The sequence below is a fragment of the Megalobrama amblycephala genome, linkage group LG4 (assembly GCF_018812025.1).
Source record: "Megalobrama amblycephala isolate DHTTF-2021 linkage group LG4, ASM1881202v1, whole genome shotgun sequence".
NCBI classification, from domain to species: domain Eukaryota; kingdom Metazoa; phylum Chordata; class Actinopteri; order Cypriniformes; family Xenocyprididae; genus Megalobrama; species Megalobrama amblycephala.
The window spans coordinates 39,874,487-39,900,020 of NC_063047.1; the positions used below are offsets into that span (position 1 = coordinate 39,874,487).

General features: G+C 39.0%; 1 protein-coding gene across 1 annotated transcript in view; it reads left to right on the forward strand.

Moving 5' to 3' along the window:
* setbp1 (SET binding protein 1) overlaps positions 1–25,361 on the forward strand; it is a 79,781-nt gene extending 54,420 nt beyond the window's left edge. The window contains exons 3-4 of the mRNA XM_048189253.1: positions 13,913–17,240; positions 21,671–25,361. Coding sequence (XP_048045210.1) covers positions 13,913–17,240; positions 21,671–22,179 — 3,837 coding nt within the window. The 3' untranslated portion in view covers positions 22,180–25,361. The remainder of the gene's footprint in view (positions 1–13,912; positions 17,241–21,670) is intronic.
* The last annotated feature ends 173 nt before the right edge of the window (positions 25,362–25,534 follow it).

Consider the following 25,534-nt stretch of genomic DNA (forward strand, 5'->3'; position numbering starts at 1 on the left):
TATATATATATATATATATATATATATATATATATATATATATATATATATATATATATATATATATATATATATATATATATATATATAAAAAATTTTTTTTTTTTATATTTATATACATGTATGAATATAACAGTGCACTGAATGGTTTTTGTTAACATTATTATCTTGTTTGAGCTCAAGGCACAGATTCCACTATTAATAAAAGCCAACATCTTATTTTTCTACAAAAATCATTGATTTTATTGGGCTCATTTGTCTGTCATGGTCTTGGCAGTGATGACTTGTCTCAGAACATCTGCTTGAGTCATTTAAATGCAAAACCATTGAAGACCCAGGTGAAATGAGCCAGCAGCGGCCGAACGTATTATTACCCGCATTATTGCTAGAAAATTGAGGTAATTTCACACACAAAAGAAATGTAACGTTTCATTATATGCATTTCTTCCACCAATCATGTGGGTGTTTTTGAAAAGGATTTGATGTGTAGTGCAAATGTGTCTTGTTCCATGAAGTGTTTGTATTTTAGGAAGCTACAGTGGCTCACATGTTGTGCATGCTGACAGACGACCAACCAGTTTCACTGCAGTTCTGCCTTTCTTGAAATATTTAGAGATGTTTGTGCTTGAGGAGCAACTGAATTTGTCAAGATGAGCTTCAAAATAAGCTTATCACACAGCTCAAGTTCTGAGCCGTGTAATGTCTTACTCTTGTTCCTAGCACTTGAATGAGAGCGCGCCACTCGAGAGGTCATGAATGGGGAGGCTGTGAATGTGTGGAGGGAACCGACTTTCAGGCTTACTGGCCTGCTATTGGCCCACCACTGTCCAGCCTGTGACACACATCAGGCCAGACGCACCTTGAAACGCCGTGGCCCACGGGCCCGCTAAATGGAGCTCTTTATTCTCGCAGTGGCAGGGGGGTATTTTTGTCTATGTGGTATCAGGGTCCAGAGTTTCTTATCCCCCCCTGCTTTTGTCATCTCTCTCGAGGCTGCACTTACCAACACCACCCCCCATCCTTAAGTGCCGCTCGTTGGGAAGCGAACACAAAGGGGTGTTAGTATTCATTTTGTTTGTTTGCTCTGGACCTGTCAGCCTGTCACACAAAGCAGGCCAGATCAGAGAGGGCTGCTCCGCTCTCAATGGAACCCGAGGGGGTCCGCTGAGGAGAACGGGAGGGGGACATCTCTTCCCCAGCGTTGTTCCCACAGGGTAGGGTGGTCCTCTGCAGAAAAAGGGGGGTTAGCGGAGGGGGTACAAGGGCAGGGCAGGGGTTTACTGGGGCAGAAAGGAGGGTGTAGGGTTGTTTGAAAAAACCAAGGGAGCCATGTGAGGATCATATCAATCACTCGCAGTTTTTGGAGGGAATAGTTATGAAAGAAAAGGGGAGTTTGGGGGGCTTCGTCTCCCTGTTCCTGTCTCTGCTCTGTCCTTTCTCCTTAGTATATCTCCTTCTCCTCTCTCCCTCTCTCTGCCTCTTTGTGCCGAGGCCTTTCTGGACATCTGCCCAGACCTATACACAGGAAAAAATGAAACACTCAAGCCACCAGGCGTTTTGCCAAATAAAGGGCTGCAAAGAACTAGTCTGTGTGTGTGTGTGTGTGTGTGTGTGTGTGTGTGTGTGTGTGTGTGTGTGTGTGTGTGTGTGTGTGTTTGTGCATGGATGAGTGTGCGAGAGAGAGAGAGAGAGAGAGAGAGGCAAGAGATGTCAAGGGTGCTTTTATTCTCTAGAGTTGGTAGTTTATTATTATTTTTTGGAGGCATCTTGTTCTTTAGTGGAGCTTAGTCTGCTCAGTTTCTAAAATCACAAAATAGCCTATGTCAGACGTAAATGCAACTTGTATAATGTTCTTTTATAAAGGTTGTATTCATAGTTTTCATGTGACTTCACATCCTTATACAGGGCTCAACACTAAGGATTTTTTTTCCCAAAATGTTACTTGCCCTGCAACAATTTTCACTGGCCCCACCACTGAAAAAGGTAATAAATATATTAAATAAAATAGGCCTAGTTATTGTTTTTGACCCATGTAAGCTTAATAAATAAGATTTACACCAAAACTACTTACCTATCTCAAATAAATTTCAAATATTGTTAAAGACATGTAAATAGTCAGTAATAAAATACAAACAAATAATCAAAGTACAGGCAATAGCACAAATAAATACAATACAACAAACATACAAATGAAATAAACAGTGCTTTTCAGGTTTTTCTGGTAGGTCTAATAGTAGTTTTCAGGTACAAAAATTGAATAAAGTTGTCAAATGTAAAATAACTGCATAGTCTTCAATGTATGAATTAAAAATAGATTGATCCTTATTGAAGTTACAAAAGTTATTCAGTTAAGAGCAGTGAGTGATTTATTTATTTTTTTTCTTTGTCCTTTGTTGTTTGATTAACATTGAAAACAGATGGCAGCAGATTTATCAGACAGCGTGACTGGAACTTTAAAGCCAATTGCCATGCAAGGATCCAGTACACTGATACTGTTACACATGCATTTTATTTTTCAACTGTTTACTTTCACTTAAGACATAACCAACTATGTGCAATAAGATACTCACCAAGACGGGCATTTTGACATCATTTTGTGTGAATTTGTCTGTTCAAGCACAAGATGACTCAATCACTCTCTGTTCAGAAATCAAATCAACATTCTCGTGCTGTCTGAGACACAGATTTCAGGTCACACTTTATGGATGTATGCGCACACAAGCATGCAAGTACCAAATTGAGTTATCTTTCTTATCTTCTTGCACTTGAATATTTCAATTGGCAAGGCTTAAAAACGTGCAAATGATAAACTTTCATGACGATGCAGCAATCCCTATTGTCAAGCACTTTTATGGGAACTCCGACATGGAGGGCAAAACAAGGCTTCCTCCGCTGCCCATCAGTTATTTTTACTACTTTTGTACTAATGTACTAAGACTGTGATGTTAAAAGATCAAACTCATTAAATACCTTAAATACCAGCTGAGTTCAGAATATGAACGCAATGTGCTAAATTATACGTTAAGCATTTTCCCATAGAAAACCATTCCAAAGAAAATGCTTAATGTGGTTTAATGCATTAAGACAGTGATATTGGAGGACCAAATTCATTATAAACCTTATTAATAAAACATACTATGTACACGTAAGCAGATTAACCCAGAATATGAATGCATCATGCAAAAATTTCATGTTAAGCATTTCCCATAAACAAAACAACTAATTGGCATTTGGTGCATTGCGTTCATATTCTGGACTCATCTTCTCGCCTGTATATAGTATGCATCATCAATAAGGTACTGAATTTTATCTTTTAATCACTGTCTTAGTATAGTGATAGTGCCAAGAACCTGCAGTTTTTCCACATATATTTGTTTTTCTTCTTCTGAGAGATGATCTAAATATTTGTGGCTTGAAACACATAGAAAATGAACAGGCCTGTGCTGTGGTTCTATAGATGTTTTGCCCTCCAGGTCTCTGCATCAGGTATGTGACTGAAAACTATGAATTGGTGAAGACATTGCATCACTGCAAACTACTGTTAGATGCTTCGGTTGCCATAGAAATGGTCAGTGTCCTGAGATGCACTTATGGGAATGCAAATGCCCATTGGCTTTACCAACTTGAAATGTACACATTTTTTGATTTTGAGGATGGGTTGAGATGGGTTTTGCATGTCCATTGTCCAAAATAGCTTTCTTGTGGCATTGCAAATATGGCCACTGAGTGAACTGACTTTGCTTGAAAGGGTATTCACAACATATCATTACCATATCAGTTATCAACTGATATTAGAGGGTTTTTTTTTTTCTTTTCATTTATTGGTTTCTGTCCATATCTGACATTTAATTGTGCTGCCCATTTTTTACATTTAGATTACATTTGCAATAATCATCAATACTAAAAATTGCACTATTAAATGTAATTTTAAGTGAATCGTGTACATTATAATTTTGAAATTCACTTGTAGCATTTAAAAGGATTGATTTAATTTGTAGTTTTACTTTTCATGTATTTAGCTAAAATATTATACAATTTTAATATTAACCATAACATGAAAATTGTTATTGAAAATCAGTATTGGCCAGAAAATCTATGCATCCCGATTATTGGTAGATACCTCCTGATGTTGTAATACATTTGGCACAATTCAATATATAGCAATGCTTATCATGTATAATGATATGCATGCATGAACAGAAAAATATTGATTTAAAAAAATCTAAAATACTGATGCAATATTGTGAGAAAAAGATAATACAGTGTGAAAGTCGTAGAATTTTTCTTCCATTTTGATACATGACTTTCTGCATGGCTAAAGTTGATTTACTATCTGTCTCACTAATAGTGTTTAGTCTGGCTATATCTGATCAGGCAGGTGAGCCGAGGCCATCCATTTTTATACTAATCAAGAACCTTTCACCTACCCAGATTAAAAGCTAACTCCAACCAGTAGAAAACATTTAGCTCAAATTAGCTTAAAACAGCTACTTAGAGTAAACTTACAATTCATTGTAGATAATGGAAGTGAGCGAGGTATGGTTTTCATCAGGCCTTTGCCCCTCAGTCTCCCCCCAGACCTCTACCGCCGCACCACTCTCTCATTCCTGCGGTGCATTCCACAAACACTAGAAATGCCAAATGGAGGAATACTTCATCTGGATAAGGGGATTTAGTGAAGTGATCTATTGTAAACAGTCTGAGACTGATTGATTTTCTGAAAGCACTAGGTGACGACATAATGACCCCTGGCTATGTGCCACAAAGTGTGTCAACTACAAGATGCTGAAATACATCAAAATGTAAGGTCACAGTGCAGTTACTACAGCTTATACTTTGGTTTAGGTTTTCAAAACCCTTCACCTTAAGTATTAAACTTCAGAGCATAATTCGTCTTGCACTGTTTGTGCTCAGATCATGTGGTTGGTTTAGATGTGTGCTATTTCAAAAGATTAGGACCAGTAAGATTTTTATTATTATTATTATTATTATTATTATTAAAAAAAAAAATACTTTTTACAAAAGTGACAAAAATTCTGTTCTTTTGATAAAAAAATATATCACAGTTTTCACAAAAATATTAAGCAGCACAACTGTTTTAAACATTGATAGGAAATGTTTCTTGAGATCAGCATGTGTGTATGCTTTCTGAAGGAGTAATATATAAAGACTTGAGTAATGACTGCTGAAAAATCAGCTTTGATTTTAAAATATATTAAAATAGAAAACAGTTATTTAAAATTGTAATTATATTTCACGATATTTCTTATTTTTGATCAAATAAATGCAGCATTTGGTGATCATAAGAGACGTCTTTCATAAAAATGACAAAATCTTCCCGATCCCAAACTTTTGAATGGTAGTGTACTTTTGTAAGTCATAATGTTATTTTCACTTATCAGACAATAAAACCAGTAAAAGTCTCATACAATATCACCTAAAACACCTTGGCATCTGTCTAGCAATGCTAACAGCCACTCAGTACCACTTAGCAACACCCTAGCTGTAACGTTTAGTTTGCATTTCCTTGTTGTCCTGGGTTTAGAGACAGTTTGTTTCCATAGTTACCGATTATGTGGTTCACCTGTGTCTCGTTGAGTTCCTCATTAATCTGTGTATTTAGTGCCCTTGGTTTGCTCAGTTCATTGTCCTATATTGTCTTGCCCATGTGTACATTGATTTTTGCCTTTGTGGATTACTGTCTTTGTTTTCGTTTGTAATTAAAGTCTTTCCACTGCAAGATCCACTTCTCCTCGTCTTTGTCTCGCCTGCATCATGACACTAGCATCATGATAGTGTTTTATACAGACAAGCACCACTCACATTTCTACTGAAAAGGTCAAAATCTTTGCAGATTTGCAGTAAATGCATCATGCTGAAGCAAGTCTAAAAAGTTAACTTACATAATATAAATATAAGTATTCTAACGGTTTATATGTATATATATATGTATTGAGCGTTAAAGATTAGGTGAAATTAATTTGCCTTAGTATTGTGAAGCATATTTCTTTAACTTTAGCAGTAAACAAACATCATTTACGCCACATATGGAGGTTAGTCATAAACCCTGAAGAGTCGAGTTGCAGCCTGAACGCAGCTGTGGAAAGACATTAGTCACGGAGCTGTATGATTCCTGCTAATGACCCCTGCTGACTGTTCTCATCAGTGCAGGTGGAGGATACTTCATTTTACTGACGTCCTGCTCGCCATGTTGCCTCATTTTTTTTAAAGAAGGGGCTAAAAAATCCTTTCTCTCTGTAAATATTTTGATTTCAATTAGCAGTTTCTTTATAGCATTCATGCAGGACTAGTGACGTCTTGCAGGTGATGGAAGACGTCGAGCAATAGAGCAACCAGAACTTCAGAGCTGGCGCTCTCCGCTACTTAATAAATCCATTGGTAAAAGTCTGTTTATTGTGAGTCTATCTGTCATTGTGACTCTGCTCCTCTCCACACAATGGCCATAAACCAGAAAAGCAGCACTCAATGGATTTCTTATTATCACTTGAGCTGCTGTTCATAGTGTGTTGGCTTCGAAAGCAACCATTAAACGACACAGATGTTTCCAGAATCTGAGCTTCTTCAGTTGTTGGCGTCTGGCACATGGCAGGATGGCATCAGAATGCTGCTACGTCCTATTATCCTCTATTCAGCCTCTGAACTGCCACAAATGTTTCATTATCCATTCACGTATTCATGCAGCATCTCTGCTACAAACTGGGCGCTCTATTTAGTTTGTGCCAGATGCATTGTTAAAGCCACGGCTTAACGTATCCGTTGACGTTTTATAATGGGCCTTAGAATGAGCCCATCTTTTCCTGTCATTCTTCGTCTGCGAAGAGCCATCATCCAGTCTTCTTTGAAGATAGAGGAACTTGCTCATATTGTGACGAGTAAAAAAAAAATACCAGTCGTTGATATCGTGGCAACCGATAGACACGCTCGGTGAGGAGGGTGGTCGGGATACTTTTTTATCATCTCTCCGACGATGCTGGCAGTTTTATCTCTTATATGTTAGCGGCAGATTGAGCGCTCCGCCGTTGCTGCCTACGGTCTGTTAATCAGTCAGGGCGGATGAGTTCAGAGGGCCTGGTGGGACTGTTCATAATTAATTATTCCCCACACCAACAAACACACAGCGTGACTGGAACTTTAAAGCCAATTGCCATGATTACAGAGGCTAATAGTATTAAAAGCCAAATTAAGAGATGAGTGAGTACAGCAATGTAGCCAATGAGAGAGAAGGGCTCGTTTGTGTTTGACCCTCTCCTCCAATCAATCTAATTCATCATTAAAAGCATTCGACTGAGAGAGTGCGAAATTGAAATGGCTGCTAATTGTTTCTTTTGTCAAATAGCTCATTTTCATGCTAATTCTGATGTATTAGCAAAGAGTGATGGTGGCGTAAACCAAAAGTTAAACGTAAACCATTCCCTAACGAGACATTCGTTGAGTGTCGCAATCTAAATTAAGGAAAGTAGATCAGCTGTAGATCCTTATGTTTTTTTTTTTAATATTATGTACAGTGAAATGTCTGTATTATCCACCTGTTTCCGCGGGGCGCTACTGTAAAAGAGAACGTGGGTACAACTTCCGGTGAGGCGGCGGAAGTAGCATACCAATGGTATTTTGTGTGTTAATTAGCGAAGAGGCTAAGCGTTTTTTGGATCATTGTTTACTTTGTAAAGTTGCAAATCTGTATGAGAGATGTCGTTACGGTGCTCAGGGACAACATCTCAGTTTACATTATTAGTTAATAATATCACAATACAATAAACAGTTTTCGTGGCCTTAATTGCTTTTTACTTTACTGACCTTCCACAAAAGTGCTGCTGCATGACTAGAGCATCCTGACTCTGCAATACTTGAACAACCCGCTGTCTGTACTTCCCGTCACTGATGCTAGCACCAAAGCCTTATGATGTGATATTTTACTCCTTTTTTTATCGTGCGTGCCAGAGCCAGTCGCGTTTCCACTGTATGCGATGCTAAAGGCTACTTATGTTAACCATTGCGATAATAAATACACACGTTTATGGAAAATATCAGAGACTGCTTGAGGAATGAAGATGTGATTATAATCGTGTATTTATTTGGTTTAATGTTTTATCTGTCTCCTCCCTGTGCCTTTGTTGATTCTTGGCAAATGCATATCTTTCACAGATTCGCGCACTCCAGTTAACTCGTATAACTCATAACTCCCGTTGTCTTCTCATGAGCTCCCTCTGTTGCTCTGGCTGAAAGGATCAGGATAGATAGACGGAGAGATCGCGCAAACATCCTCGGATAGCAATCATCGCATAATTTAGAGGAAAATAAATAGAAATGCTCCAAAAAGTGACGTAAACATAGGGTATGTTATCAATATATTTCTAAATGTGTAAGCCTTTGAATTTAAAAGCCTTAGTGGAGTTGTTTTTTGCATTCTTGTGATCGCAAATAAATGGAAGCAGGCGCAACTGAATAGGTCTGTGTTTTCTTTTCATGTCTATATAAATATCAGTTAGATTTAGCATGATTGATGTGCACTCGACATAAATTAATACATTACTATTACTGTAACATTTTTTTTATTGTAAAACATTGTTCAAATATTGATGCCGGAATCTTAAATCTTTAAGTAAAAAACAAACGTTCGCAAGTTTGGATTGTTAAATCTTGAATGACTGTCAACTGTTAAATGAATGAGTGTCACGTCCAGCTTGTTTACTTCGAACCGGAAGACACTCCCACGTTTGACCCAAGGCCTCATGGGGCGTAGGAAACTTGTGGATAGATTTGACAGTATCTTATCTATACCGTATGACCCTGAAGTCAACATGAAATCATAATTGACACTAATTATTTTCTTAACTAATGTTCCTGGTCTTTTTGTAAATGATTCATGAAAAATGTTTATCTTCGTAAGTTATATTTTGAAAAAAAAAAAAAAAAAATAAATAAATATATATATATATATATATATATATATATATATATATATATATATATATATATATATATATATATATATCATAATTCTCTTGACATCACAGAAATGATGTAGTATACATGCCAGACCATTATGTGGCGCTGTAATTCTGCCACAGAGATGCACTTAAAGCAGCAAATTAAGACTTGGAGCATGCGCATAAACCTTGCGCGCTGTATACAAACTATAGTAAAGCTTAGAAATAATGCTTTATTTTGGCTCAGTAGCTTCTGCAGCACGAACAAAGTCAAGTCAAGTCAAATTTATTTATATAGCGCTTTTACAATTGGTAATTGTTTCAAAGCAGCTTTACATATTAGAAGCACAGAAAACAGGGAAGTGGTTAAAAATAAGCTGTACAAACAAGCGTGGTAATATGTAACATATACAAGATGGTGCTACATTAAGCCAATGTCGGCTGACTCCCAGGGGTGGAAAAAACCCCTAGGAGAAAAACCCAGCGTGCTAACACTGGGGAAAAAAGTCCTAGGAGGGAAAAAACCCCTTGGAAGATATATATAATATATGTAAATGGATATGGAGATCAAAATCTGAATTATACATTTTTATTATAGAGATTAAAAATAGATTATATATAAATATATGTAAGTGGATACGGGGATTAAAAATCTGAATTATAGATGCAGCCAGAACTGGATCTGTAGGCCCATTGTCTCCTGGGCTACGTTGTAGTCAGGTCCAGACACAGGTTCTCCATCTGATCTGGATACGGCCTGGATCCAGCACCCGGAAAACCTCAGGATAAGCAGAGAGACAGATATTAGCGTAGATGCCATTCTTATTCTGATGTACAGGTATATCTAGTGTTATAGGAAATGTTCTCGGTTCCGGCCGACCTAATTATTGCAGCATAACAATCCTTTAACGGATTTGAAAAATGTTAATGTATTGATAATGTGTTATGTGTATGCAAGAGCATCTAGAGTCTGCTATTGTTGTTGTTGTTGTTGTTGTTGCTGTTTTGTGCTGTTAGCGGTGTCTGACTAGGGTCGAGGCGTGGGGAGATGACATCGTCGTTTCAGAAAATATACGGATAGGCTGTCCACACAAAAACGCAAATACAGCGTTTTCAGATTTATCCACTTTGGGACCCGGTTTCAAAAAATAGCGGTTTCACCTTTCGAAAACGCTGGATATGTGTGGTGCGTATTCACAAAAACGCGTCTCCGTGTGGACGGGGCCATAGTGTGGTCGAATGGTTAATGCCAAATAGCTGATTAGCCATTGTTTTAGCAAACTCCTAAGCACTAAAATTTGCATGTTACTTGTATATCTTTAACATATTCGAGCCTAAGAAACAGCAAATTATACTTCAGTTGGCAGCATTATGTGCCCATATAGAAACATTGAGTGGAAAAAACGCTAAAATAATAAAGGCTGCTTTTATAAAGTGCATTGTCAAAATGATTTTTGATCTGTTGATATATCATGAGACTTAACTAAAATTGCTATTACAATTAAAGCTTTTATGAAGCACTTAAAACGCTCTTGATAACATAATTGAAGCTTTTAGATTTTTGACAAGCATGTGCTTTAGTCAAATACATGACATAATTTCAAAACATCAGATCATCAGATGTTTCCATGCAGCATTTACTCTATATTAGACTTTTCTACTTTGCAATCCACTGTGTCAAACTAGTGGACATTTTGACTGTCTGAGGATGGATTTAAAGATGCTTCAAGTCCTGTAACTAGAGCTAGATTTTCCAGATCAGGTGATTGACACTCTATCCAGGTGTGTGTTGTCCTCAACCAGGTATCACATTACCCATGGCCACCATGGCATGAGGGCTGTCTAACAGGTCAGCGCTGGCTTTCACTAACAAATTCAGAAAGTGTTACTGAGACTGTTACAAAGGCTGTAATTTGACCAATTAGCCCTGTGGCTAGCACACCGCCATTTGATTAGAAAACAAAGCTGACCTGCTGTCATGTTAATCGAACTATAAAAGCTTTTGGGATTGCAGGGATGACGTGAACAAAAGAAATGACCTCTCACAATATTGCATTTGTGCTGTACTGGTTGCAATTTGTGTAGCAGCTCTGCTTCTACAAGCTGTTTGAGTGTTATTGCATCGTTTGTCAAAGTTTGGATGTGTCTGAACTTCCAGAGTCACGCCAAGCTGTGTTGATCCAGCATCAGACTCGTGGACTGCTCATCTGTCAGTCTGAAAGGCAAACAGTGAGCTCTTGCACCAGGACAGGCAGGATTTAGTGGAGGGTAGAGCAAGTTTGGCCGGGTATCAGTCGGGCAAAGTTGCATGTTTGGCTCGCTGCATTTCTGTCTATTTTCGGTGGCTCTGACTCACAGTATCCCATGGTTACCAAACACATAAGAGGCCAATGAGGTTTTGGCTGGCCAATTACCATGGCGGTGATGGAGGGGGGAAAAAATGAAGAGAACAACAAGAGCAAGCAAGAAATGGAATGGGGGAAAAGGGGGTATTGAGGGCTCCATGAGGATGCCAAACCTAGCTTATTATTATGCAAGGGACTCTGTAATCTCGGCTGCCTTCTCCCTGTCTGTTTATCTGGTCTGAGACTGACTCGTCTCCTGCAGTTCTGGGCTTTGAGTGCAATGGTGTCCGCCAGGATTTGGTGCCTACTGCGCCAGACTGCCCAGTGGCCCTGCCAGAACTGCTGCTCTGTTTACAACAGATAGGAAGTGCTCATTAGAGGGCTCATAAGTCATTTATGACTGCAGAGATTTTTATTATCTGGTGAGGGACTCACTGTCAACACATTGACACAATATGCTGTGGTGTATTTACACTGAGCAATGGCATATTTGTAACATACGACTGCTGAACAGTCTTCAGTTACATTATTTTCTTTTTCTTATTTTAAATCACTTGAATTGTATGTTTGACACCTGTTATTTCAAAGGGAACTTGTTTACGTGTCATATTCATGTCCGATTACAAACTGGAAGTGTCTTATTCTGGTGAAAGAAATGGAATATGACAGGCAAAACGATAAAGATGACGGATATTGAGTTTCCCAGTGAGTTTGTAGAATAGCTTTGACATCCTCAATGGCAAGGTTACGCCATATCCCTCAGATATGGTTGGGGGGTGGGTTTGAATATAATGCCATTTAGGCAAATTAAAGGGCGGCCAGGAGACTTGGCATTCAACAGCGGAGACTGTATCCTGTGGGCCGGGGGAGACCGCAAATTCCTCAAAGGATTACAGGATTAGAAATCTGAAAGGTGATGCAGTTTCTCACAGATGGGGGAAATAAAAAGGACAAGGCTGGCAGAGGAGTGATCCCTCATTAATGTCTGCTTCCCTTTAATTAAAAACTACTGATTGAATGATATTGGAGAGGATTAGGCTGAGGGATGACTCCTGAAACACACACGCACACATGCGAGTCTTCCCAAAGCATGCTGGGATATTTTAGGTGAGGGCTGTGCACGGCAGATAAAAGTCTTGCCTGCCTGGGCTCTTTCAGGAGCTGGTTAGGAGTTAAGTGATGCATTACTCTTGGCTGATTAGAGGAGGAACAAAGAGCTCTTCCAAATAGTGTGAGAGGTTGGCAGGTCACCATTATAATGTTTGCCAGTGGACTCCATAATTGTCTGTGGTCATTTAACCTGTCAAAGGTAGCTCCTGTGGTTCTCAAATTGGCTTTAAGGGAAATAAATTTAAAAGACAACCAAACTGCAGTTCACCTTCCACCAGATATATCTTTACTCTTAAGGTTTGGGTTTTACTTTTGGTCATTTTTTGGAACAGCTATTCATAAAACAGTGGTGAATGAGAAAATGAGGGGGTAAGGAGAGAGCAACTGGACTGGGAAATGGTGCAAGCCAATGGTTTCAGCTGCCATCACCAGGCTCAATGGATTGGCACTAACTAACCTGTATTAGTATATCAGGACACCATAAAAACCGCTTAGAAAATGACCCACAAAAGGGACTAAGATTTTACATCAAGTAAGAGATGCAGTTGTGAGCTTTTATAATGTGCTTTTTCATTGTGGTTTCTTCATTGTTCAGCTCAGTTCAGCTCACTTTCACTGTTGTTTAAAGACAGGCCTTTCATCACTCCAGAATGTCATCTTTCAAGGGCACTTACTTAAAGTCTTCTAAATTTGTATTTCCTTGCATTTCTTTGGTTTATGTCAGAAATTCTTTAATTTGCTGTGCTGTGACCCAAACAAACCAGACTCCAGGAGACTAAATTATTTTCTACTGATGTAATCAGACATGTCAGTGCCAAAGTAACATAACTTATTCCTACCACTTTCTTTAAAGCTCTTTAAGCTTTAAACATTTAAAGACTCTTTGCACAATGATTCTCAGTTGATTTGTTTTCTTCTTCTGTTTTATGTAATAGCATAAACAGGTACATTTTGCATTTTTTCTCTTTCCTGTTGTGAGCCTGTTGAAAACACTGGGACCCCAGATGTAAACTAATCTGAAACCGCAGCATAGACTGTCTTAGCCTCAGCTGCAGAGCTCTGAAATGGAAGTTGACCTGCTGAAAAACAAAACTGTGGTTAAACTTCATTACCGCCTGTAGCTGTTGGCTTTGAAAACAGGATGGCTTTACAGAACATATCCTAGTATCAAGTGCTGATCTTGCAATACGTTATTTCTAACAGACCAAACCACAAGTCTCAAAGGCTTGCACAATGGTGCACAGTATTATATGCTTTCAGTAGGTGTGGCCCACAAGCTGAGAACTTGGCAGCAAAACAGTAGTTGTTATCAGTAACAACATGTAGGTTCCTAGTTACTTTTCCTATATATGTATGTATGAGGTGTGAATGTTTCTCTGTCAATCTACCTAAGTTAATGAAGAGCATGTGTAGGTTAAATGTAGTACTTAAATATTTAAATGTCTTAATATTATTTAGACATAACGTTGTTCTATTTTCTAAATTCTTCCTTTTGTTTTTCATTTTCAGACCTATGAAAGGCCTTATAAACTTGTGAATAAAACTGACGTGATGATGGAGAGCACAAAACCAAAGCATGAGTCTAAAAGCAACGACATTCACCACCTTGACTGGACAAAGCCGTTGGATACTGTTGGAGATGTAGTGTTTCAAGAGCAACACAGGACTGAACCAGAATCAAAAAGAGAATCAGCATGCACCAACAAGAACCCAGAACCCAACACATCATTTTCGAAAACGCAAGTTAAAAAGGTCACAGATGGTTCGTCTGGAGGTCTCTTTGCATCTGCTGTGTCTTCCCCAAGCACTGACACACTAGCATCATCTCCTGTTGATACAGTAATGAGTCCCCCAGCTGACTCAAGTCTCTTCTCTTTTAGCAAAGACAGAGGCTTGCAGGAAGTCACTGAGCAAGTGTTTGGGAACATCAAACGTAAATATGGAAGGAAAGATGCAATGAAGGCCCCAACCATGCAAAATGTAGGCCTTCACTGGGCCAAAAAGATGGAAAGAGATACTGAAAACCAAGATAGTACTAAGGAAAGACAACCATACAAAACTGATAAGAGTGAATTTGAGACAGAGGAGCCTGAAAAGTCAAGCAGTAGGACAGATAATGAGTGTAAGACAACATCAAGCTGTGGCACCCATCACACAGATGAATCTATGAGTAAAAAGCGAAGAAATAGAAAAGTAGTTGAAGATAACTTATCTGATTCACAAACCACACAGCAAGCTGAGAAGACTGATAAAACAGACCAAGGGTGCACAAAACCTAAAATGACAAAGAAAATAGATTTCATTGCACCAAAACAATTTGGTGTGAATTTACGAGAGAGTGAGGAAGACAGTGCTGGGACAATGACTGATGATGTTGAGATGTTTCAGAATAGACAGAGGAAAACAGCTGGGAGACCAAGATCAATGATTGATGCCGACAAGCAAACAGAGGGTAGACTATCAAAGGTCAAGGACAGGTGGTCTTATTTAAAGTCCCAGAACTCCTCTCCTCATAAAGACGTGAATCAATCTCTGTCCATTGAAGAGCCACCTTCTGCTTTCCCTATTACCCCATCCAGCCCACTCTACACAAACACAAACAGTTTAACAGTCATTACTCCAGTGAAAAAGAAACGTGGACGGCCCAAAAAACAGCCGTTACTTACTGTGGAGACAATTCACGAAGGAACCGCAACAAGCCCAGTTAGCCCTATTACCCAAGATTCATCCAGCACTTCAAAAAGAAGGAAGAAGCATAGTATGTCAAAATTAGTGCAGTTGGCCTTCAACAAATCCCCCCCTGCACAGCAGTTAAAACTCAAGAAATCAGGTCAAGAAGGTGTCCTTAAAAAGAGGGCAACTAAGAAAATGAAACTGGTCAAGATGCAGAGCATTTTGAATGAACTTTTGTCCACTTCTAATCCTGGCAATCTTGCATTGAAGTCCAATGTTCCGGTTTCAAATGCCATGACAACCGTGGCATCGACAATCGAGGCCCGTTTTGGCAAGCAAATCAATGTCAGCAAGCGTGGGACTATTTACATAGGCAAAAAACGGGGAAGGAAGCCCAGAATTGATCTTCAAGCCCAGCAAAATGAGCACAAAGCCAGTGATAAGCACTCGTTGCCTATTTCAAGTCCCTTCGAGAACCCTCTAGTGCCTTCTAATACACCATCCACAACCGGAATGCCTTCTCCCAGGGTCATGCAGTCCCTCTCTTCTCACTCTGCAGCAGGTGGGACAGCTCACCCTGCCACCACAGATACCAGCCAGCATGACCTGAAGACAATGCCAAATCTACAGCCTATCAGTGCATTGCCCACGAAAACGCATAAGGGCTTGCTCAGTAGTAACTGGAAGCTGTCTCCCCCAAGACTAATGGCTAACTCACCATCCCACCTGTCCGAAGTGGCTTCTATCAAAGAAGTCACCCTGTCTCCAGTTAGCGAGTCCCACAGTGAAGAGACAATCCCAAGTGATAGTGGAATTGGCACCGACAACAACAGCACATCTGACCAGACTGAGAAAGGCCCAGCATCCCGTCGGAGATACTCGTTTGATCTTTGCAGTTTTGATGGCACCGAGGCGGCTGTTATAGAGGCAAAGAGCAAAGCAGCGAGAGGGCACTACCAGAAGCGTGTCACTGCGGTCACTGTGGAAAATTTCTTTGCTCAAGAGAGCCTAAAGAAGCAGAAGCATCGGAGGAAACGCAAGGCCCTTCAGAGCCAGGATGACCTGCAGTTTATGGCTGACCTCGAGGAGCTGGTTAGCAAATTCCAGGTCTTCCGAATCTCTCATCGCAGCTACAAGTTCTACCATGAGAATTCCTATCCCAGCATCTTCCGTCTCAACTTTGACCACTATTATCCTATGCCATACTATCCCTATGACCCTGTGCACTATCTTCGCAGGAGCTCTGATAAGTCAAAGAGGAGGCGTGGTCGGCCAGCCAAGTCAAACGAGCCAATATCAAAGATGCCTTTTATTCAAGGGTTTGGCTGTCCAGTGCCTGGTGGCAATTACTATGCACCCTACGCGATGCCTTACACATCCATGCCTCTTGCCACAAGTATGATAAACATGGGCTATTATGGTCAGTACCCTTCTCCCTTGTACTTATCTCATGCACTTGGACCTTCAGCCTCTCCTCTCATGAGGCCACCAGTCCCTCCACCAAAGTTCCACCCTGGTGCGTCCTCTAGTCTCACTGCTCCTAGCAGACATCGAGCGAAGAATATGCCACATGAGATGCCTTCATCTAGAATGAGCGACTCCCATCTCCCTTCGAGCAGCTGTTTGGGAAGTGTCTGTCTCCATAAACGCAAACACAAGCACAAGTACAAACATAAAGAGGATCAGTACATCCCACAGAGGGAGGACCTCGGCGGGCTCTTCAGTGGAACCCAAAGTCCTGCCTTTCTCAGCCTCTTGAATGAGAGACTCGAGAAGAACTCTCTGTCCAAACTGAAGGACAAGCAAAGAGGCAAGCAAAGCACAGATGCTTCGCCAAAAGCTTCCAGGAACTACTTTGAAGTAGACACGCTCTCATCATTATCCTTATCTGACTCTCAGCATTGTAAACGCACTCGAGGAGAGACAATGAACAACTTCCTTAACATCTGCACTAGACAACCACACGAGCGCCTGCGAGCCAGCCAGGACCAGGCGCTGGACTCCTTCAAGGGGCAGCACTTAGGGGATGATGATTCTAGCATTCACATCAGGAAGCATAGCTTGGAGGACTTTGCAGCATACAGAGAAGGAAGCATGGTGTCTTTCCAAGGAGGTAGAGAAGAGAGGGCAGAGCAGATGTTTCAGTCCAACACAGTTGTAGCAGGTAAAAATATATCTGTCTCCATGAAATGCATTCAGACAAATGCAAGATCCTTAAAAGATATTGATTCACTTATTTTTTGTTATAAATGAACATTATTTTGCTTTACCAAGCAGTGATTAGTTTGATACAACTGAAATCATGTTCTGCTATTAAGTGCAAAATCTAGAGGAACAAATGTGCTTTTTGAACACTTTGTATTCTGTTCTTAGTACATCTGGCAAGCAAAGTGTAATGCATGGATGGAGACAACTATAATTCACAAATTTCTCTTTCCTCCCTTTTCGCCCCTGCCTGCCAATGGTTTTTTCTTAGAGATATATTATTCACACGTTTTGATTTATATTCTACAGACATGCAATAAAAAACCTTGCCTCTTGTTAAAAGAGCTGGAGAGAAGCCAGAGGTTTAATGAATCCAGTCTACTCCACTGAAGGGGAATTGCAAGCCCAAGGCACAGTTAGATTACATTTTCACTCCCCTAGGGGAACTATGAGGATGACTCACATTCTGCCTGCTACCACCCACCTCCATGAATTAACTCGATGCTTCAAAGAGCTAGTTTGTTATACTTAAACAGAGAAATATGACATACATCCCACCTAAGTGTACATCTGTGTTGATTTCAAAGCACAGATTTAGATAAGCATGTTTTGACAGAATTGCTTTTTTATGGCAGTCACATTTTTTGCCAGTGGCTTTATGGTTATCGTGCAATAAATTGCAGCAAATTGAGGCTTTTATATGCTCAAATTTGCATTTAAGGTCATATCTCATTTACGATTAATTAGTTCTGTTTGCTATGGAATCATGGCATGACGACAGCACCTTTTTTATAATAAGGCTATTAATCATTGTGATGGGAGTGTCTAGTTTGGAGCATGGTTTCCATATTTTAAACCTAAAAGCTGTCTGTCTTTCTGTCTATCAATCTATCCATCCTTCCATCCATCTTAATTATAACATTTAATTGTGTGGGGACTTCATAGGTACATTCCACAAAGAATAAGGTGATATAAAAGAAAAAGGCTAAATAAATGTATCCATTAGAAATATCACCCTTTGACAGGTTCTTGAATGTAATTGATCATACATCAGTCAGCACATTTGGTATGGATTGAAATTCTGATGGAGCTCTCAATGTACAGATCATTCAGCTCTCTAAACCCTCTTTAACGTAAAACTTAATGCCACTCATTTGCTAGCACAGGAATTACACAAATGATTTCCCTTTGATCGTACTGGTATAGCGTTTCATCTTTCTTTACACTGCAAGCAAGAAAACCTATTAAGACCATTACTAATGCCAGTGCATGATGAGTTTTCAAGCAGGTCTGCACCTACATTTGCTTAACAAGGATTTTGTGTATTAAATGAGTAGCTTGCCTCGACAATCAACTAGAGAATTTGCAGGGGCAAAAATGTGATCTTACACAACTGTATTTTTTTATATATTTTTTTAAATCGTTTACCTTTGAACTGTGGAATTCGGTTGCCATGGCAACAGGAAGTAGGCCTCCACTACCGTGTAGAGCAGAGCTGTGGGGACAGCGGCGAGGCAAGTCCATAAATTGCTGCCTCTAATGAAAACATTGTGCACAGGATGCAGGTAGAGATTTCAGGGAATAAATGAGTTGTGACACTCCCTTTGAAAATGAATGTCTCTGTCCAATGATTTGTTGGCACTTGGGAAGACTCTGCAAGTTTCCCAGTGATAAACTGAGGCCAGAGAAGGAAGGGCTCATGTTTAGTCAGGCACACATTTTACTTTATTGAAACCAAATGGGCTGAAGGAGCCCATGCACAGCTGGTTAGTGACCCATGCACATTTTTTTTTTTTTCTCTAACTCGCATCCAAAATAGCCCTGGTGATTGTTTTGAAAGTGTGGTTGCTATTTGTTTTAACATTGCATTTTAATGCTATAATGAGAAGATTCGAATATGGATTAAGGATTAAGGAGGAGTCTATCCTGTTTTCGGGTTTGCACAGGTGCACTCTTAAAAGAGTCTTAAGAGAAATGCATAGGCATAGAGCACAGACATCTTCCACAATTACAGCTCTTGTTTGTTTTCATGGAAACCTACCAGATGGAGTGGCAATCAACAAGAAAAGAGAAAAAGAGACCTCTCCAGAGATATGAAAAGAGTGCAGGAGAGATCTTAGATGTGGAACACACATTTTAGGCAGCTTTAGGCTGTCTGAACTCATTTCAAACAAGGCTGCCAGAAACCCAGCATTTCCTCTGGTCTGGGCTTCCTTCCAAAGCTCCAACGTGAAGTGTAGAGGCAGAAAATTAATCACAAATGTATCCGAGGCCTCATAGTTTATTACTCACATTTACAGACGCATCTATTCATTGTGAATGTGAACACTGACTATATTCACTGATTGACTGATAAGTGGGAGGTTCCTGATGTTTCCTTATTATGTGCATGGATGCAGTTATCCACATGTCAAGTGTTAAGTGAGCTGTTGCTTCACAGTCCTCTCCTCTCGTGGGGCATTTTTCACGTGTTCGCTTATTAACGCTTCGCTCTGTTAGACTGACAGCTGATAATGATAAACTGCATGACTCAACAAGCTTGGCTGTATCAATTGCTATCAGATCTGTATATACAGGAATATTTATACACAAGCTAATACAAATTAGAGTGTTGACACATTGGATTGTCACATCATTAAGCACAGAAGAAAGTTTATCTCTCTCAGTCTGGCTGCATACGTCATGACTCACTCAGGGGTCTTGAGTTTACTTTAGAAATATCACTGCTTTAGCTAGTGAGATGATCTGCAATTCAATTATATTATAACAAACGACTGGCCAATTGTTTACCAGACTGGCCTAGCACATTTTTCACAATCAGTGTCTCATAGCTAGGGGTGGGAACCGTAAAGAATTTAATGATTCCACTTCCTTAATAGTTCCATTGATTCTTTTAGTACTTTTAGGGACTAAATATTTAGATAAATATCATTTCAATATTAACTATTTGGAGTCAATAATTGTATGCCTTAAAACTAATTTTTGATCACCAAAATGACATATTTAAACATTTTTTCCTTTGGGAAAAAAATTCTTTGTGCCCTTAAAATAGCCTGAATGTAACTCTACACCCTTGCTTCATTTAGTATACATGGAGACATGAATATGCAAATTAGCTCCGCCTCCACTCACTCACGTCAACTGAGGTAAACGCTATTGCTCTTTACGTCGCACACATAACGGTAATAAATATGATTAGCCTTTTGCTTTACTATGTTATCAAACAGCTAATAATGTGTTGCTAATGTAACACAAACCATGTTCCCGTTCGCCATCTTAGAGTCAGACTGCTACCTTATCCTTAGTAATGCTTTGAACAACTTAGAACGTCAGTGGAGAAAGACAGTTCATCATAACATCGTAATATACATCATATACACAATTCACCCGCTATATTGCTAAATGTACACGATTTTTCATATCAGCAGAAAAATATACCCAGATAACCTGGTTTCTCTTGAGACTCCCCGGCTTCAGAGCGGTCATAGTTAATGATTTGCTAATGCCCGCCCACATGTTGACGGAATTGGCTAAAAGGTAGTTTGTGACGCAAGAAACACCAGCGATTTCAAATCACGTTTTTGAGACTGTCTTTGGTTCACTGCAGTTTTAAACATAAAATACTCAGCAATGGTGTTGACTTATGAATTTGCACGTTTTGTCTGAAGCATATTAAAAACACCACATAGATATATAAACATAATTAAAAACTTGACTTTCACCACAGGGGGTCTTTAAAACAGGTTGTGCAAAAGGATTTTCAATTACCTTAATTACCTTTTTTTTTTTTTTTTTTTTTTTTTTTTTTTTTAAAGACAGGTGGTGTAAATGCAAATAATTGGCCTAAACTATATATTAAATAAAATACACAAAAAATGTGGTAGTATATTATTATTGCTAATAATACTGGCAAAACAATGTGTACCTTCAACTATACACATTGTCAAATGAAAAACCAATTGGTACTACTCTAATAAAAATCATGCAAGTGCTGAAGTAGAGTCATTTGTTTTGTAGTCAAACTGGTTGTGCTTTATATTATGTGTAGTTGATTCAGTAGCAGAGTAAGTAGTGCAGGAAACCTTTCAGTTACGTATGTAACCCTCGTTCCCTGAAGGAGGGAACGGCGACGTACTGTACGTTGCTGAGCGCGGGCCACCGGCTCGTCTCCTCGGCAAAAAAAAAACCTGAGTGCGAGTGCACCCGCTTCCGCGTTTATACCCGTGCTGCTCGGTCATAGTATTTTAGTACTCATTCCAAAAGCGAGAACAGTTAACAAACATCATTAAATTCTGATTCATTTCTCATTCTGATTCAATTCTGATATTTTTGGAACTGTTGCTTATCATTTTCATTGATTTGTTTTGTTTTTTGTCGTTTCATCTCCAGACCACAGTTCCTACAAGAGGAGGTACAAGGGCAAAGAAGTGGAGGAGATCCAGTGCGACATGCGAAAAATGTGTGCCTTCTCCAAGATCCTCACCACCAAGAAAAACCTGGATCACGTCAACAAGATTCTAAAAGTCAAGAGACTTCAAAGGCAGGCCAAGACAGGGAATAACATGGTGAAGAGACGTCGAGGGAGGCCAAGGAAGCAGCCGCTTTCTCTCGAGGAGGGATTGCTGGGTCAGATGCCAGTTCTTGAAAAGTGTGTGGACCTTCCTGGGAAGAGAAACCTTCACACCGGTCTGGTGCCTGCTCCTCTTGAGTTCTCCAATCACGACTCCATCACAGACGCCATCGAGTCAGTGGTACACATGGCCAGATCCCAAACCAACCCGCAATCAATGCAGGGAGGCAAGCTCTGGCACAAAGTTCAACCAGAGCTCCAAATGGAGCGTCCAAACCGCAGAGGAAGAGGGAACAGGAGAGAAGAAGCTACTCTCACCTCTCATTAGCGAGGTCATGACAGTGCACTGTGAGTTAGCCTTGTGCTTGGGTCTTTGTATCGTTTCTTCAGTTTGTTTTGATCTGAATTCTGCTGATACATTTTAATGGGCATTCGCTGAGAATTTGGATCATGGTTGTGGTCTAAAAAGCTCCGCTTTCAGATTGTACAAATCTATCACATACTTTCTTATTGGTCTCAAGGAGACGAACTGAACTTCTACTCTCCCAAAGCCCATAACCATGAGGATGTTGAAACTATGGCTTTAGCCATAATCTACCAGCACATGTAAATGAACTTAAATGACAGTACTGTGCACTTTTTCCTTTCTTGTTTTTTGTTTTCGCTCAAGCACAAAGCACAGATCTTCTGGCAGAGGTTGATTTCACCGGTAACTCACCGCTAACACATGCTTACATACGCTTGCCTGCGCTCAGGTGTGTTTCAGGCATGAAGTAATGGCAATACTTTTGGATGAAACCGTTTTCAGTGATGTTTTGATGGCTATCATTTCACTGTACATAGCAACATATTCTACTAACATTTCAAATTCAAAGTATTTTAGATCTACCTATACTGTCAGCATATCAAATCAAAAACCATATAAAGTTTGAAATGTTTTTGTTCCATTTTTAACCAAATAGAAGTAGAAAGCTTGTTCAAATGGAGAAACATATTTAGTCGTGTATTCTTAACGAAGTGGAATCACTGCAGATCGAAGGCTTGTTGACGACACAGGACATCAAAACACATCCCAGTAGTTCACAACAGGCTTGATGAAAAATGCTACGGTTGCATTTAAAACCAACAGAGCACTTATTTCTTTTCTTTCTTTTTTGTTGAACAAGTTTGAGTGGGCTGAAGTTTTACACGGTGTCAGTGTTGGTTTTTCGCTTTAAATAATAGTGAGCATCTGGGTGATATTTTCATGATCTGACTGGAAAACAAGTTCTTATTTGAATGGCCTTCTCCAGAGACTCTTTTAGAATGTTCCTGCTCTTGTTAACTAAACAATAGTAATGTCTATATACTTGTCAGTATTAGATATCCACATGACCAAATTTTCAGTGTAGTAGTGCATCATAGCATAGATCGGTTTCAGTTTAGCTGCTTGTGTGTATTACTCTGAATGGTGTGGTGGTTTGCTTATTTTTCGATTAGTCTGTCATTCGAATTGGAAAAATACAAAACAGTAATGTACACTGAAGACTATTTAGGTGATCGTCTTGAACATAGGACGTCACAAATTAATCAAACATATGTCCTACGCTATTTTAGAAACAAGTTACACTGATATAAGCGACATTTGGAGTCAGAATAGATTTGAATGTGGTCCTAATTTGAATAGCTTTCCATTTGTTAATGATTTCTTAGTTTTTCCATATATGTGCCTTATGTTTGTCTATAAATCCATAACATGTTCAGGTACTGGGAACAATTAATGGCAAGATATCGGTCTAGAATGTACATAATAGAGTTTGCTGCCCTGGTTGTAATGTGTTCATCATTTTGATACATTTTCACAGGTCTTGCTACAGTATAATAGGCTTCATTCTGACTATATACATACGTTTATATACAAATATACAGTTCAGTGACCAGGCAGCACATTTAATACACATAAAGACACTCAAAATATCTCTATAACCAAACCCACATAGGGTTTTTGAAATGAATACATGCTTATTTACTATGCATCAGGTTATTGCTGTGAATCCACTGACACATAAGCTTTCTGTTAAATGAAGTGGTCTTACGGAAATTTGAAATCTGAACCGTTCAAATGAAAAGTGCTAAAACTGACTATCATTTCTTTTGCAATTCTAGACATTGTCTAGAGGAGGAAAATCAGCCTCTAAGCAGTGCAGCCTTAATCAAGTATTCAATTCAACAAATTGTCCCCTGTAAATAGTCTACCATCTGTAGGTTGCTGTATAGCTGCGTGAATCATGCCTAAGAATCATGTCAATATGTTGCACTCACAGTTGTCCAAAGCAGGACACATGTAGTGGCTTAACATGCCATGCGCTGTTATGAACCATTCTGTCCTCGTGATAACTTGCAGTGCATTAAAGCTCAAAGAAATAATATATGCCGGCAGCTATTTGCCTCAGCCAGTTGTACTGGACCTTTTGTAGGATGTGTCCATTTGCGCTGGTTCTGCTAAACACCTGCAAACATTGCCAAAAATGTTGACCTTTTATTAGTGCTTTAAGCACCAAAAGCTATGTTTTAAAACAAAATGTACACCGTAGCAGTTTTCTGAAACATTATAGATGATTATAATAGGTTAATCAAAAGTGGCTTTGGTAACAAGGCCTGGCAGCTCAAATATGCTCGGCTTTGGTTTTAAAATGCCAGATATATTTTCTCCACCAGCTGATAATTGGTGCCTTGTGAAGTTAAGTGTATTTTTTTATGTTCCTGCTCCTAAACGTCAATAGCGACTTTGTCGAGTAAATGTTTCCGAGGTCACCGAGAGAATGTCATCCACTCAAATGTAGTATTGTATTTTAGTTTGTATTGCTATTAATGAAGTTATAATACAAGTGAAGTGTTAATCGAAAGTAATATTCCTAACGAGGACACAACAGAAGCTCTTACCGCTCTCTAAATTTGAATTCATACATATGGTGTTATGACCATTTTGACCATTTGATTTCTGTACCTGCATGCTCTATTTCATTGTATGCATAGAAATTTTGAAGAAGTCAAGAATTTCGATTTGAATAAGATCTTATACATTGTTTGATTTTTTTTTTTTTTTTTTTTTTTTTTTTTTGTAATGGATTTTAAATTCATAAAGCATTTTGTACATTGTATGGATATTAAAAACAGCAAATAATGAACGTATATAGAAAAGAATAAATACTGATATACACAAACATATGCATTGTACATAGAATGTATGTATACACATTCATGTTTTGTGTAACTGTGTATACAGACATGTTTATAAATACAAGTACTAGCGTGTATATATGTACATACATATAAGCTTGCATGTGTTTGGTCATGTTTGCCGTTCATGATCTTGTAGTTTTATTTTTTTATTTCTTCTTTTTCTTACTGTAAAGCTCATTTTGTGCAGCCATCTCCGGTGAACAGTATTGAGCACTTAAAATACAGTTGATCTTGTTCATGTCATTCATTGTGCAAAAAAAATAAATAAATAAATTTATCGAGAGCTCACTTCTGTTTCTTTGCTTCTGTTTCTTTTTTTTCTTTTTCTTTTTAAGTTGACCTTCTACCCACACCGAGCAAACAGTTTATATTTATTTAGGAATATTTTACACCTTGAAACAGAATGTACATTACCATAAAAGGTTCAAAATCATTCAAAAGTTTGGTTCATAACATTTTTT